Source organism: Manihot esculenta, chromosome 1, assembly GCF_001659605.2.
Source record: "Manihot esculenta cultivar AM560-2 chromosome 1, M.esculenta_v8, whole genome shotgun sequence".
NCBI classification, from domain to species: domain Eukaryota; kingdom Viridiplantae; phylum Streptophyta; class Magnoliopsida; order Malpighiales; family Euphorbiaceae; genus Manihot; species Manihot esculenta.
In genome coordinates, this window is record NC_035161.2 from 34669992 (window position 1) to 34685175 (window position 15184).

At 28.1% G+C, this 15184-nt stretch overlaps 2 protein-coding genes across 4 annotated transcripts; both read left to right on the top strand.

The window, feature by feature from the left end:
* The first annotated feature begins 2137 nt into the window (after window positions 1-2137).
* LOC110620295 (vacuolar cation/proton exchanger 3) lies at window positions 2138-4689 on the top strand. Its single transcript, XM_021763984.2, has 11 exons — window positions 2138-2465; window positions 2589-2656; window positions 2757-2785; window positions 2909-3105; window positions 3189-3401; window positions 3489-3611; window positions 3717-3833; window positions 3920-3973; window positions 4038-4154; window positions 4245-4335; window positions 4409-4689. Exons 1-11 carry the CDS (start codon window positions 2181-2183, stop codon window positions 4453-4455), a joined length of 1341 nt encoding a protein of 446 aa, XP_021619676.1. The 5' UTR covers window positions 2138-2180; the 3' UTR covers window positions 4456-4689.
* Window positions 4690-9549: 4860 nt separating this feature from the next.
* Window positions 9550-12181, top strand: LOC110621968 (vacuolar cation/proton exchanger 3). 3 transcript variants are annotated; one of them, XM_021766297.2, is made up of 12 exons: window positions 9550-9856; window positions 9971-10014; window positions 10138-10205; window positions 10310-10338; window positions 10439-10635; window positions 10716-10928; window positions 11035-11154; window positions 11241-11357; window positions 11442-11495; window positions 11576-11692; window positions 11783-11873; window positions 11968-12181. In XM_021766297.2, exons 1-12 carry the CDS (start codon window positions 9733-9735, stop codon window positions 12012-12014), a joined length of 1221 nt encoding a protein of 406 aa, XP_021621989.1. In that variant the 5' UTR covers window positions 9550-9732; the 3' UTR covers window positions 12015-12181. The 3 variants fall into 3 exon arrangements, with proteins under 3 accessions (XP_021621989.1, XP_021621981.1, XP_043815188.1); XM_021766289.2 differs by having other exon boundaries at window positions 9550-10014; XM_043959253.1 differs by lacking the exon at window positions 11442-11495 and having other exon boundaries at window positions 9550-10014.
* Window positions 12182-15184: the final 3003 nt, after the last annotated feature.

Consider the following 15184-nt stretch of genomic DNA (forward strand, 5'->3'; position numbering starts at 1 on the left):
TTTATAAATATATTAAAGTTATAAATTGTCATCTTTTAATTAATTAATGTATATTATTTTTAAGGTAATTAATAGTATAATATTAAAGTTAGTAAAATCTACTATTTAGTTTCTATTTTTTTTAATGATAAATAATTTAATTTCTAAATTTTTATTTTATTAATAAAATAATATTTTTGTTAAATTTTTAATTGGATAAATCAATTCAAATAAAAGCAATTAAATTTTTATAAATATTAAAATTATAAAAATTAAAGTATTAAAATTAAAAAAAATTAAATTACTAAAAAAATAAAATTCAAATAATTAAATTATAATTTAATAGTAAATTTTAACAAAAATACTATTTTAATAATAAAACATAATTTTAGTACTAAATCATGTAGTTTTAAAATAATAAAAATTAAAATGTGAGTTATATTAAATTTCATGAATTATTTTAAATTTACCCTGACTTTTATTAGTTAGCTTTGTGAATTTCAAACCCACAAAATATTATTTATTATATTAAAAGATAGAAAGAAAAATATAAACATTTTTTCTTTAATTTAGTATGTTTTATTTTGTAATTTAAAATAACTAATTGTGACTCTTAATAATATTATTTTTAATTATTGAATCTAATATTTTAAAAGCACAATAAAATTTACCACTACAGTTAATATTTATTACTTTTACAAAAATTGATGGTATGATTACTTTTGTGAAATGCATTTTAAGGAAACAAAGAACGTTTTTTGGGTTTTATATCCCTTAAATTGCATGTCAAATTATGATTAAAATGGTTAACATGGAAATAACAACACGAATTTAGGATATAATATATTATTTTATTTTATTTTATTTTTTCTAAATTAAAAAATATTTTTTATTAAATTTGAATAAGAATAAAATATTTTATATAATAATAATAATAATAATATTTTTGTGATTAACATATCTCCTTAATATCCACTTCCATGCTAACCTACCTCCCTAAGTTTTATTAGAGAGAGTATTTTGTATGCTTCAAGAGTCTTCTTTTTCTAAGGGATAATCCCTTTTTATATCCACACACGAAATTAAGGAGAAAATATTAATTTTTTTATATTGAATTGAGAAAATAAAAATCGTCTATGAAATTATCATACATATTAATGTTCAGGGTTATGTATTTAAAGCAGCAAAGGGAAAAAATAACAAGTAGTTAGAGGATCAAATATAAATGAAAAACAAAAATAAAAATAAAATAATTGTTTTGGAGTGGAAATTTCCAGTCTAGAATTTCAGTACTTGTTTTGAAACATGCCCAATCAAATGACATTTTCTGTTTTTGTCATCCTTGATCATCTTCATTTTCATCAGTTAGGGAATAAACGACAGCGTTTGATTCTCCTTCCACGAAAGTTCTACTTACCTTGTGGATTTTGCTCATTTTCTTAATTACGCTTTGTATTTCAATAGTCAATACCAAAACTGGTAAAGAGAAACTAAAAACCTTCAGTTCGGGTATGATTAAATTAAGTATTTATATTAATTTTTGTTATAAATTATAAATTTTAATTGAAAAAAAATCTCAAAAAATTTCATAAAAATTCAATTTAATTCGAAATAAAAAATTTTATTTTTCCTTTTTAAATCTTTTGGTCTAATAAAACTGATAGATAATTAAAACTCGCACAACGTATCAGAAATGGATTCTTAATTAGTAATTAATTAACATAAAGCGATTTAACTGAAAACTTGTATTAATTAATCCTGCACCAACAATTTGCATCACTTGAAACAACATACTTAATTTATTACATTCATTAATTAACGTTTTCTGAGTAAAAGTTGTCAGAGAAATCTGAAAACCAAAGCAAAATACAAAATAATTAATTAATTAATATTTTATTATATCAGTGTGTTATACAAAGTTTTAGAGAGAAATTAGATTTGTGATGCCACCTACACAGTAGAATTAGCAGGTACGTGGAGATGCATGCAAGAATGGGAACAACAAGGGAAAATTCCGGGAAGCTGCTTTAACTCTGCATGTAACGGCACCTCACCTCGGTTCTTTAAACCATACATAAGCTTTGTCCTATACGAACTATGAGTGGTATTTTCGTAGTATACTGCACAATCATCAGTTGCTATATAATATAGCTAATTAATAAAGTACCAGTTCCAAGTGTGGAGGGTGGCAGCTATCAGCTATGGACTACTCACGCTCGCTGCACGAGGTCTCGGACTTGGAAAATGGACATGTTCTCCTCAAGCCCTCTACTAAGGAGGGCTTCAATGGGAGCAGATCTCTGCAAAATGTATCGTCTTCAATTATGCGTAAGAAATCTGACCCAGTTCTCGTTTCAAGCGCTCGGTTTCAAATGCTCAGGCAGTTCTTCGCCAACCTCCAACAAGTCATTCTTGGAACTAAGATGGCTGTGCTTTTCCCAGCTATTCCTCTTGCCATAGCTGCTGATTTTTATAAATTTGGCAGAGTAAGTTTCTTTCTCATCATTTCCTTCATCTTTTGCATATTTCCTCCTATTTATGAATGATTCCTTTTAATGCAAGTACGATAATAGATTAATGTATTCTCAACTTTGTCCCGCCACACGTAGCCTTGGCTATTTGCTTTAAGTTTGCTTGGACTCGCCCCACTTGCAGAACGTGTCAGCTTCCTCACTGAGTAAGCTTGCAACTACGTTCATTTTTTTTTTCTTTCTAATTTAGATTTTATTCTAAAATCATTATTTCCAATTCTCTTTTTTCTGATCATATAATTTCAGGCAAATTGCGTACTATACTGGTCCAACAGGTAATCTAATTCTCACCTGTGAGAACAGATCATTTTAGCTTCCTTTTTCTTTTTCCTTTCTGGTTACAAAGTATCAAATTATCATCATATAAATATTGAAGAAAATGAGACTTTGAACTGCAGTTGGAGGGCTTCTTAATGCAACATGTGGTAATGCAACAGAACTGATAATTGCATTTTTTGCTCTTTACCAAAACAAAATTCATGTCTTGAAGTACTCCCTATTGGGTTCCATATTGTCAAATCTCCTTCTTGTGCTTGGGACCTCTCTCCTCTGTGGAGGCTTGGCCAACCTGAAAAAGGAGCAAAGATATGACAGAGTAAGAGAAAACTAATCAGAACTCCCAAGAAGCTACTATGTTTAAACTTTTATTTATTTTGTGTTGTTAATGAACTTTAACAGAAGCAGGCTGATGTGAATTCACTACTTCTATTGCTGGGGTTATTGTGCCACATGTTACCACTAATGTTCAGATATGCCATAGGGGAAGGCCCTGACACTTTCTACTGTACTCTTGAGCTGTCTAGGGCTAGTAGCATTGTTATGCTTTTAGCATATGTTGCTTATATCTTCTTCCAGCTTAAAACTCACAGGCAACTATTTGAATCTCAGGAGGTGATTGACTAATTATTCCCAACCTTTCAAAAACGACTTACTGTTTAGTGATGCTTAGAATTTACAGATTTGAGAGGAATTATGCAGGAAGGAAAGGAAGAAGAGGAGGAAGAAAAAGCTGTGATTGGATTTTGGAGTGCATTTTCTTGGTTGATTGGCATGACAATGATCATAGCATTGTTGTCTGAGTATGTTGTGGGCACAATTGAGGTACATCTCTAAATTACTCGATTAAAATTACTCGATTATTGTGCTATGATCATTTAGCATTTAAAAAATTTTTTTTTTAAAGGTTCTTTAATGTTCTTGAATCAGGCTGCATCAGATTCTTGGGGAATCTCTGTCAGCTTCATTAGTATAATCCTGCTACCAATTGTGGGGAATGCAGCAGAACATGCAGGATCAATCATATTTGCTTTCAAGAACAAGTTGGTATGATAAATATCCCAATGTTTTTTTATTTAAACCTTAATCCTCAGCAAGTAGCTAGCTGTTTAACATTTCTGGGTGCTGTGCAGGACATTTCTTTGGGTGTTGCACTGGGATCTGCCACTCAGATCTCAATGTTTGTGGTGAGAAACAAAAGAAATTTCATCTCATGTAAAGAATTGTTTGTGACAATGTTTTTCCCTTCAGGTCCCTTTATGTGTTGTTGTTGGATGGATTATGCATGTTCATATGGATCTTGATTTCAGTCTCCTTGAAACTGGTTCTCTTGCTTTCACAATAATCATCACAGCCTTCACTTTACAGGTCTATTCATCTTGTTCTTTCTAAATTTCGTTTTCCTTACCAGCGATTATGCATTTGTTAGTAATAATGCAATTTCTGATACTCTCTCAGGATGGAACTTCACATTACATGAAAGGAGTGGTCCTTTTCTTGTGTTACATTGTTATAGCTGCATGCTTTTGGGTTCACAAAATTCCTCAGAGTAAGTACTTTTAGCCAAAATCCTGAGGAATTACAAGAATCCTAATTATGTTTAATCATATTTTTAATTGCAGATCAAATTACAATTGGGAAACCGTTTACTGGAGTATTTGCTGCTTAGGATTTGATTATGTCGCTTAGAGTTTGCTGATCGCCATTGGAAAAAAGCAGTTCCGATTTGATTGGCATTTTGGGTAATTGTTTGCGGAGTATGAAAGCTTAAGTGAGTGGAAGAGCTATAAGAAAAATGGCATTTGGTGTTTTGGAATGAATTGGAATTCCATAGAACAAAATGTTTGTATATAGCTCTCTCTTTATGTAATGTGCTTGCAATAAAGTTTTATGCTTTCTCCTACTGTCCATAGTACAGACTCACAACCACTTATATTATTTCTTTTTATTTTAATTTCTTTTAACTAATTTCAATTACTTTAAACTGTTTAATCATTATTTAAAATAATAAAATATTTTTATTTATAATAAAGTCTTCTTAGTGCTAAGATAATTTTATTTTGTAGTTGTTCTTTAATTTTTATTTTTTATTATAATATAATTTTTTGAGTTAAAAAATATTGGAGTCCCTTTCAAATATATGTTTAGGTGTTAAAAATACATAAATTTAAAGTTCCCAAAATAGTAAAACATGATTAAAAATTTATTTAATTATAAAATGTTTATCTTGTTTTAATCATTTCAAATATTAAATAATGTATTTTATATTTTAAAATAATATATATATGTAACAAATTCATATTATAAAGTAAAAAAAAAAAAACTTTATTCTGAATTTAAAAATTTGATGAAAATTTTGTTATTTGAAAATTGTCTCTAATGATCTGCTTTAGCTTATATTAATTTTAAATTTATAGCAATTTATAAGTTTTAAAGTATATATGGATAAAATAATTATATATTTTATTTTATTTTGGTAATGCTATTGTTTGAGTTATGCTATTGGTAGTGCAATGCTTGTTAACCACAGGTTTGGATGATTCCAATGTCGTGGGACAGATGGAGGGGCCTTTGTTATCGTCTCAAATATTTTTATTTAAAAAAGGATTTTTTAGGGTATGCTTTAATGTATTTTTCTCCTGCTACGTTGGAATTTTGTGGATTTTGGTATGTTCATGATTTCTTGTGTGATTTTGCTTTATTCTTCATCAAAATGTACCTTCTTTTGTTAGGCTGGTACTTATCCGTATTTTTTCAAAGTTGCTATTATTGATTTTTCACTTTTGCCAAATGTGAATCCAAAAGTTCTCTTCCTTTTTTTTTTTTTTTTTCTTTTTTTTTTACCATAATTAATAGTATTTAAAGTCCGTAAATTATATGAGCAATCCAAGTCATTTACACAAAGTGTAATACTCGTAATGTGGAAATATGTCCCACTTGGAGAATAAATTAAAAATTGAGATTGTATATAATAAATAGAATATAATTGTTAAATAATTTAAATTAATTATTTTAATTTAAATGGAAAAAGCTTTTAAAAGCTAATTAAATTAATTTTAACCGAATGTTGAAATTCAGACCTACGCTTGCAAAGCTAGTGGGATATTCTAATTAATAATTTTCTCACTTGTTTCCATATATAAATATCTTTCTTTTTTTTTAAAAAAAAATATATCATTAGATTGATAAGATCATTAAGACTCGAAATAATTCAAGACCTATAAAAATAGCTCATTAAACATATTGGTCCTTAGAATTAAAAGAGATAGAAATCCAATAAATGATAATAAAAATTTTTAAAGATCCAATCGAGTATCTAACTTTTCTATTCACAAAATTAAAGATAATCCTCTCTCCTTTTCTCCAAACTCTTTAACTATTTCTGCCGATGTAGAAAATAAAATTTATTTTTTTAAAAATAATCGAAATTTTTAATAAACTAATTAAAATACAAAAAGTAAGTATAAACCAAATGAAAAGTTGAAAAAGTCGGGTCGAAAAAGCAGGGAAGATTAACAAGCACAAGCACAAGCACACCGATTCGGGAGAGAAAGACAAAACCAGACTCTCCAAACAGGGAAGCATGCAGTTCCACAATTGCATCAAGTAAATGACTCGTCGTCGAGAGATGTTCATATTTTCTATCAATAAAGAAAATGAAAGAAAGAGTAGTCTTAAAAGTTTTTTGCACTATAATTTTCACTTGAATATTAAATTTAAAAAGTAAATTTATAAAAATAAATTAAAAAAAACAAACATCAAACAAAAAAAAACACATTAAACAAGATCAATGATTAACGTTCCGATTTGAAAAGAACCACCTACTAGCGAGAAGGACACTAACAAAACTATTTACAAGCTCCTCTAGAAGGGGAGAGAAATCCACGGAGAGGGAGGAGCCACCCCGCCCGATAAGGGCAAAAATAATCGCAACTAGATTGATATTAACAAAATCTGAGGCCTCAAACAAAAGGGAACCCTACATGAGAAAAGCTCTCTCTCTACAATGAGAGAGGTATAATGAAGCTCCAAAATATCTTCATTCTTGCCGCATGTATTCCGAACAGAATATATACAAAGAGAACAGTAGGGAAACTTTTCCTCAGGCCAATTGGTGGTTTGATTTTCCAAGAATCTGAACATTACAGTAACATGTTATTATTTTGTTTATTTATTTCTCTTGATTTTATTTTTTCTGCACTCTTTTTTTTTTTTTTAATTTCTATTTATGTTTTTAATTATTTTATTACTTCAAACATGACGCGTTTGCTTTTTGGAAATTTTGCTTTTTCAGAAATTTTTCTCCAAAATCCCTTTTTGATCCTCCTTTTTTATGTCATATTCTTTTTCGCTTTTTATTTTTTTATAGACCTTCTCTTTTTTGAAAAAAAAATATTAATAATTTCACAAGTAGTTCATTTCAATTAATTTATTTTCTTATAATTTTATTATTTAAAATAAAAAATTTAATTTTAATTTACAAAATTTCATTATATATAAAATAAAATTATATATGATTTTATAAAAATTTGTTTAATTTTTTAAATTTATTTCTGCCAAACGAAGGTTCAGAATTATTTATATAATTTTTATTCTTTTTCACATTTTTTCTTTAATTTTATTTTTACTTTTTTCGGCTTCTTTAATATGTTTATCTTTTATTTCATTTTTATTATTTTCTTGATTTTCTCATTTTCTACTTTATTTATTTTTCATTTTCTTTATATGTTTCGCTTTAATTTCGTTTTTTATCTTATTTTTATTTTTTCAAACACCTCTTTTTCCTCATAATGTATATGTACAATTATCAATAATGAATTTGTGTTATTATTATTATTATTATTATTATTATTATTATTATTATTATTACTATAAAGTAAAAAAATCCAGAATATAAATGTAGAATATAAATTAAATATAGAATATAGAGTAAAAATATATAAAATAAATAATGGAAAGATTTCATTTATTTTTAAAAATAGCTTATATTTAAAAAATACTTTTCTTCAAATATATATTTTTTAAAATATTTTTTTAACAAAATATTTATTTTTTATTATTTAATTTTAATTTTAAAAAATTAATAAATCAAATTGTAGATGATTTTCCTTAAAACGATTTAATTTTTTTTAATTAAACAATATTTTTTATTGACTAAATTATTTTAAATATTTCAAATATTAAAAAATATAAAAAATATTTTGCGTGAAATAAATAAAACTTAAAAATATTAAATTCCTATTATATCCATTGCTATTAAATTATAATAATAATAAATATATCTTAGTCCTATCTCTTAAAGTTCTAAGAGTCTTTGTTTACCTTGAGAACATTTCAATAGAATTTGAATATTTTATTTGACCGTTGAACATAATTGAGACATTTTGCTTTAAAATCAAAGATTGGTGTTTAAGAAATTTTGATTTAAAAAGACTGATTTTCAAATCTTTCAAAAGAAGATTCAGTGTTTAAAGTTGAATTCATATGAAATTCAGCCTTCAACAGCCAATTTCTTAAGTACGATTGAATTTACAAGACTAAATCTCTCATGTTTTTATTTTCTATAAGAACAAATAGCTCAACGTGAATTGATGTTTAAATTCGAATGTGAGTGTTTATATTTGAAAATCGAATTTAAGAATATTGTATCATTAGAATAAAAAAAAATGAAATAAGCATTCTCAATACAAGTTTTATTTTAATGAATTTAAAAGAAAATTTTATTTTTCTACAACTTTTCCTTATTAATAATTATTTATTACATAGACATATGAAAAGTAAATTTAGCTGGTATTAAGATGGTGAGCTATCAACTAACCATAAAACTTTTTTGGGATAATTTTAAAAAAAATATCATTGGGTTTAATAGATTTTTAAATAGAATTTTATGTTTTAATTTGTTATAAAAAAGATTTTATACTTTCTCATCTATCAGTGATGTGAGATTTTTCTTTTAATTTCATTAAATATCACTGATAAATTATAATTTATTTTTTAATATTTATTAATTGTTTTTTAATTTAAATTTATATTTTTATAGATTGATCTTTAATTGACTTTTGTTTGACTAATAAAATAATTTTTTAATTTAAATTTATATTTTTAATTAAAATTATATTTTATATTTTTATAGATTGATTTTTAAATATTATAATTATTGATAAATTCTTATATTTACAAATTAATCTCTTTGTTTATTAGATTTTAATCTTTTATATGTGAAAAAATAAAATAAAAAATTTAATATTTCTTTTTATTCTAATTAAATAAAAAAAATATTAAGAAAGGAAAATCTAAATGAAAAAAGAATTTTCTAAGTTTAATTTAAATACATAATGTGTTCAGATTTTTTATTTAATTTTTATTTTATATATTTTATAATAAATATGTGAAATTAATTTATAAAAAATATATGCACTTATTTTTAAATAATTATAATATTTAAAAATTAATGTATAAAAAAATAGGAATGAATTATAACTAAGGAACTACTTTATTATAAAACAAAACTTTATAATTAAATTTTATAAATATATGAATCAAATTATATATTTTATAAAATTTTAAGGATTAAAATATAATTTATTTTAATTAAAAATTATTTTTAATTAATTTTTAAATACTATATCAAGTTAAAGAAAAAAATCTTTGTTAATGAAATAAAATCATGTGGCTCTTTTTATTATAATTTAAGTTACAGATATTTTATTTAAAAAAGGTTATCCCTAGCTCTTTAAGTTTATGAATATCACCTAATAAAATTTTCTTGCCAAAGAAAAAGGTAAGAACTTGATAAAATTAATAAAAAAAAAAAAAGGGCTATTTGTTCTTCCCCATCCTAGGCTTAATTAAATAACAGGTTGGTATTTTCTCAGAATATTACACAATATAGCTACCTAGCTTATTAAGAACCAGTTCCAAGTGTGGAGGGTGGCAGCTATCAGCTATGGAGGACTCACGCTCGCTGCACGAGGTCTCAGACTTGGAAAATGGACATGTCCTCCCCAATCCCCCTAAGGAGACCTTGAACGGGAGCAGATCTCTGCAAAATGTATCGTCTTCAATCATGCGTAAGAAATCTGACGCAGTTCTCGTTTCAAGCGTTCGTTTTCAAATTCTCAGGCATTTCTTGGCCAACCTCCAACTAGTCATTCTTGGAACTAAGCTGGCCGTGCTTTTCCCAGCTATTCCTCTTGCCATAGCTGCTGATTTTTATAAATTTGGCAGAGTAAGTTTCTTTCTCGTAATTTCCTTCATCTTTTGCATATTTCCTCCTATTTGTGAATGATTCCTTTTAACCCAATTATGATAATAGATTAATTTATTCTGAACTTTGTCCCGCCACACGTAGCCTTGGCTATTTGCTTTTAGTTTTGTTGGACTCGCTCCGCTTGCAGAACGTGTCAGCTTCCTCACTGAGTAAGTTTCCAACTGCCTTCATATAATTTTTTTTTCCTTTCTAATTTAGATTTTATTCTAACATTATTATTTCCATTTCACTTTTTCTGATCATAAAATTTCAGACAAATTGCATGTTTCACTGGGCCAACAGGTAATCTAATTTTGGCTTCCTTTTTCTTTTTCCTTTTTGGTTAAAAGTTATTAAATTATCATCATATAAATATTGAAGAAGATGAGATTTTGATCTGCAGTTGGAGGGCTTCTTAATGCAACATGTGGTAATGCAACAGAACTGATAATTGCATTGTTTGCTCTTTACCAAAACAAAATCCATGTCTTGAAGTACTCCCTATTGGGTTCCATATTGTCAAATCTCCTTCTTGTGCTTGGGACCTCTCTCATCTGTGGAGGCTTGGCCAACCTGAAAAAGGAGCAAAGATATGACAGAGTAAGAGAAAACTAATCAGGAACTCCCAAGAAGCTACGATGTTTAAACTTTTATTTATTTTTGTTAATGAACTTTAACAGGAGCAGGCTGATGTGAATTCACTACTTCTATTGATGGGGTTGTTGTGCCACATGTTACCACTAATGTTCAGATATGCCACAGGGGAAGGCCCTGACACTTTCTACCATACTCTTGAGCTGTCTAGAGCTAGCAGCATTATTATGCTTATAGCATATGCTGCTTATATCTTCTTCCAGCTTAAAACTCACAGGCAATCATTTGAACCTCAGGAGGTGATTAACTAATTATTTACAACGGTTTTTCCTTATTTCCCAACCTTCCAAAAATGACTTTTATGTTTAGCGATGTTAGAATTTACTGATTTGAGAGGAATTACAGGAAGGAAATGAAGAAGAAGAAGAAAAAGCAGTTATTGGATTTTGGAGTGCATTTTCTTGGTTGGTTGGCATGACAATGATCATAACATTATTGTCCGAGTATGTTGTGGGCACAATTGAGGTACATCTCTAAATTACTCTCAATTATATTGGGCTATGATCACTACCATTTTTTTTGTTTAAGTTTCTTCAATGTTCCTGCATCAGGCTGCATCAGATTCTTCGGGCGTCTCTGTCAGCTTCATTAGCATAATCCTGCTACCAATTGTGGGGAATGCAGCAGAACATGCAGGATCAATCATATTTGCTTTCAAGAACAAGTTGGTACGAAAATATCCCTTTTTTTTTTATTTAAACCTTAATCCCCAGAAACTAGCTAGCTGTTTAACATTTCTGGGTGTTGTGCAGGACATTTCTTTGGGTGTTGCATTGGGATCTGCCACTCAGATCTCAATGTTTGTGGTGAGAGACAAAAGAAATTTCATTTGCAATATTAATTACCTTGTGAAAAGAATTCTTTGTGACATTGTTTTTCCCTTCAGATCCCTTTAAGTGTTCTTGTTGGTTGGATTATGCATGTCCGTATGGATCTTGATTTCAGCCTCCTTGAAACTGGTTCTCTTGGTTTTGCAATAATCATCACAGCATTCACTTTACAGGTCTATTCATCTTGTTCTTTCTAAATTTCATTTTCCTTACCAGCGATTATGCATTTGTTAGTAATAATGCAATTTCTGATACTCTCTCAGGATGGAACTTCACATTACATGAAAGGAGTGGTCCTTTTCTTGTGTTACATTGTTATAGCTGCATGTTTTTGGGTTCATAAAATTCCTCAGAGTAAGTACTTTTAGCCAAAATCCAGAGTTAGGGATTCAATTCCTGACGAATTACAAGAATCCTAATTATGTTTGATCATTCTTTTTAATTGCAGATCAAATTACAGTTGGCAAACCGTTTACAGGGGTGTTTGCTTCTTAGCATTTGGTGTTTGAGAGCTTATGTGAGTGGAAGAGCTATAAGAAAATTGGCATTGGTAGTTCTCTCTTTGTATGTAGCTCTCCCTTTAAGTTATGTCCTTGTAATAAGTTTTTTTTTCCACTGATTTTAAGTTTAAAACAGTGGCAAATGGTAATGGCTCTTCTCCACATATGTCTCTCTCTCTCTCTCTCTCTCTCTCTCTCTCTTTTATTTATTTATTTTTCAAATTAAATTCTTATTAATTTTAAGCTGTAATGTAATTTAAATTTAAATATAGAGGAAGGTGCGAGGAAAATATTTTTTGTGGTTCAACAAGTGTGCTCTCCACATCACCAAGCTGAGAAGTGTTGATGCCCCGAGAGTGCAAGTTATGGAGCATATGTAATAGGACCACTATCCCAGGATTTTCTGGAAAAACATATGTAATTTGTGATTGGAAGCAAAGTTCAACAAATAGATTTTTGAAAATGCAATAAGAAAATAAAAAACACCCTTGCTAAGATAGCATGAAAAAAGAAAAAGAAAAAGAAAATCTGTCATATATTGTGACTTGTGGGACACTGAAATAAGCTCTTTTTATTTGCTTTCTGTAACTCTCTCTCTAGCCTTTGGAGAGAAAGAGAGAGTTTTCTCTGGACTTTTAGAGTCCCCTTGTCTGGATATCCTCCTCTTCTGCCTCCGGTGGCAGAGGACGACACCTTCTCCCTTGTTTGAAAAATGAATTTTCCTTCCTCCCAGGGTGGATTGTAAATATATTGTCTTGAGGACATTAATGACGACTGCTTCAGGTTCATTCCGGTCCTTCAAGGTTACCTATGAAAGCCAGAGCTTTGCCAAGGTCATCTCTCGCTGGTTGACTCCCCCTACAGCCTCCTTCACGTCTACACATGACCTGGTGCTGCATGCAAATTTCCTGTTTCAGCGATGGTCCGCCTTCAACTTGTAAGAATCTGAGCTCTTTTTTTTTTATTATTTTTTATTTTTCTCTCTGTCACCTCAACTCCGCAGAGTGTGTTATATGGCTATACATAGTCGATTGTTGAGAAGATCATATTTCCATCGATTTTTCGATAGCTAATTTTTGGAAACATGGAGCAGTGCAAATTGGAGCTTCCATCGGGTCTGGTGTAATTATTCTTAGGCTTCGGACTTTTATACCTCCAATAGGCTTTGGGTTATATTTAAATTTAATTAATTTTTATCTCTAATAAAATGGCTCTTTTTATCTATATTGATGTGTAGAAATACGTAAGCAAAGATAATTTGAGGGAGGATTGCATGCCTTCTTTTCTCTGTTGGCATGTTTTATGTGAGAAATTCAGGGAATTGCCCATGTTTTGCATGAGATGTTGGATGAAATTCGGATTGAACGCCAGCAGCGGAAGAAATAGATTTTTTCACTAACATTTTTCACCAACATTTTTCAATTTAAACGAGAAAATCAATAATATCAATAATAGTTAAAATGAATATAAATATTTTTTATTTTTTTTAACAAAATATGAGATGAATCACTTTAATTAAATTGGGTTATGGCAAACCGCAAATCGTTTAAGTGTTTAATTCGATTCAATCCCTAATGATATCCATACAAATCGCAAATTACAAAACATTCAAAAAACATTCAAATGTTCATACAAAGTGGTAATCTTCTAAGGGATTGTTCTAAGGGACTTAGAACATTTTAAGGGATTGTTCTAAGGGATTTAATACAGAATGGTAATCTTCTAAGGGATTGTTTTAAGGGACTTAGAATATTCTAAGAGATTGTTCTAAGGGATTGAGAAAGGAGGGGAGATATATGTTTTGAGTGGTAACTCTTTGTCTTTTCTACTAATTCTCCAACAAATTTTAAGCCTCCCATAAGGGTTTCTATCAAGTTCTACGGACTCTCATAAGATATTTTTTTATACTAAAACTTTAGGATTTTAATATAATAGTATTTATTTATTTAATTAAATAAATAAATTATAATTATAATTTAGAACTTTAATAAGTAAATTATATAAATGTTAGATAATTTTAATTAAATTTTTACTTAATTAATCAGATCAAAATCGTAATTTTTTTAAATTATAATTTTATTTCATGTTAATTTATATATAATCAAATCCTACTTGATTTCTCATTTTATTTTCTCTTATAGTTTTTTATGTATGACTCATTAAATTTTAAATATATTGCCAACAAATATAATTAACTAATTAATTAATTTAAAAACCAATAACATTGTCTTGTAACATGTCAATACTATCCAAATATTCGAAATGTCAAAAGTAATTTGATTTAATCTTTCGGTACATAGTTTATTAGTGTAATTAATATCCCTTCATCACAAATGCTATGATTTAACATTTGATGCATGGAACGAATCTACAATGTTAAATCATATTAGTTCTCATTTAGTAGCCATTGATTTGTTGAATGAAATTTCAAATCTTATTTGCTAATTTCATTTTACCTTACGCAAAAATTTCATAATCACTACTAGCAGAGAACAAATGGGACATTCCTTAATTTAACCTAGAGTGATGAATTTTATCTCAATCACATAAATACTTCCATATAGTTCCTAATATATTCAATTCATTCTCGTTTGTTACTCATGAACCAATCAACGTGTAAGATGAATCAAAATATAAAAGTCCCTATAAGATTATTTATTAATTTCAAATCGAATGATCACTTACACAACCATCACTTGAGTAATCCATAGATATAGATTACTTTTTATATGGATTTCTCATGTGGGTCAGTTCAATGCAATTATTCATAAAATAAGTACTTACATATTAGTTCTAGATATCTCAATTAGTTCTATATATCTCATATATTTAAATCTATGAGATTAGTTACTTTCTCTAAAATGAAAGAACATAATATGTATTAGTCTCAACAGTTCTAATCATTGTCAAATCATGATAAGAATATCGATCAGAAACATTTGGAGACATTACTTAAATGCAATAGAAATCTCACAATTATAATTTTATTTGCACAATAATATAGTTTCATGAACTTTATCTTTACTTGAGATTCAATTAAATTAACACTAAAGATAAATAATTGCCTTTATAAAATTGTATTAAAATACTTAAAATACACGAATAATTATATTCAACTATAACTAACAGATTGGTTGTAGGACATATTACTAATAATCTCTCACT

Excerpts from the sequence above, each read along its gene's own strand:
- LOC110621968 (XM_021766289.2), top strand. The coding sequence starts at position 9,733 with ATGGAGGACTCACGCTCGCTGCACGAGGTCTCAGACTTGGAAAATGGA. Across the intron at positions 11,155-11,240 it reads ATGTTGTGGGCACAATTGAG|GCTGCATCAGATTCTTCGGG; the intron begins GTACATCTCTAA and ends TTCCTGCATCAG. Across the intron at positions 11,496-11,575 it reads CTCAGATCTCAATGTTTGTG|ATCCCTTTAAGTGTTCTTGT; the intron begins GTGAGAGACAAA and ends TTTTCCCTTCAG.
- LOC110620295 (XM_021763984.2), top strand. The coding sequence starts at position 2,181 with ATGGACTACTCACGCTCGCTGCACGAGGTCTCGGACTTGGAAAATGGA. Across the intron at positions 2,466-2,588 it reads ATTTTTATAAATTTGGCAGA|CCTTGGCTATTTGCTTTAAG; the intron begins GTAAGTTTCTTT and ends CGCCACACGTAG. Across the intron at positions 4,336-4,408 it reads GGTTCACAAAATTCCTCAGA|ATCAAATTACAATTGGGAAA; the intron begins GTAAGTACTTTT and ends TTTTAATTGCAG.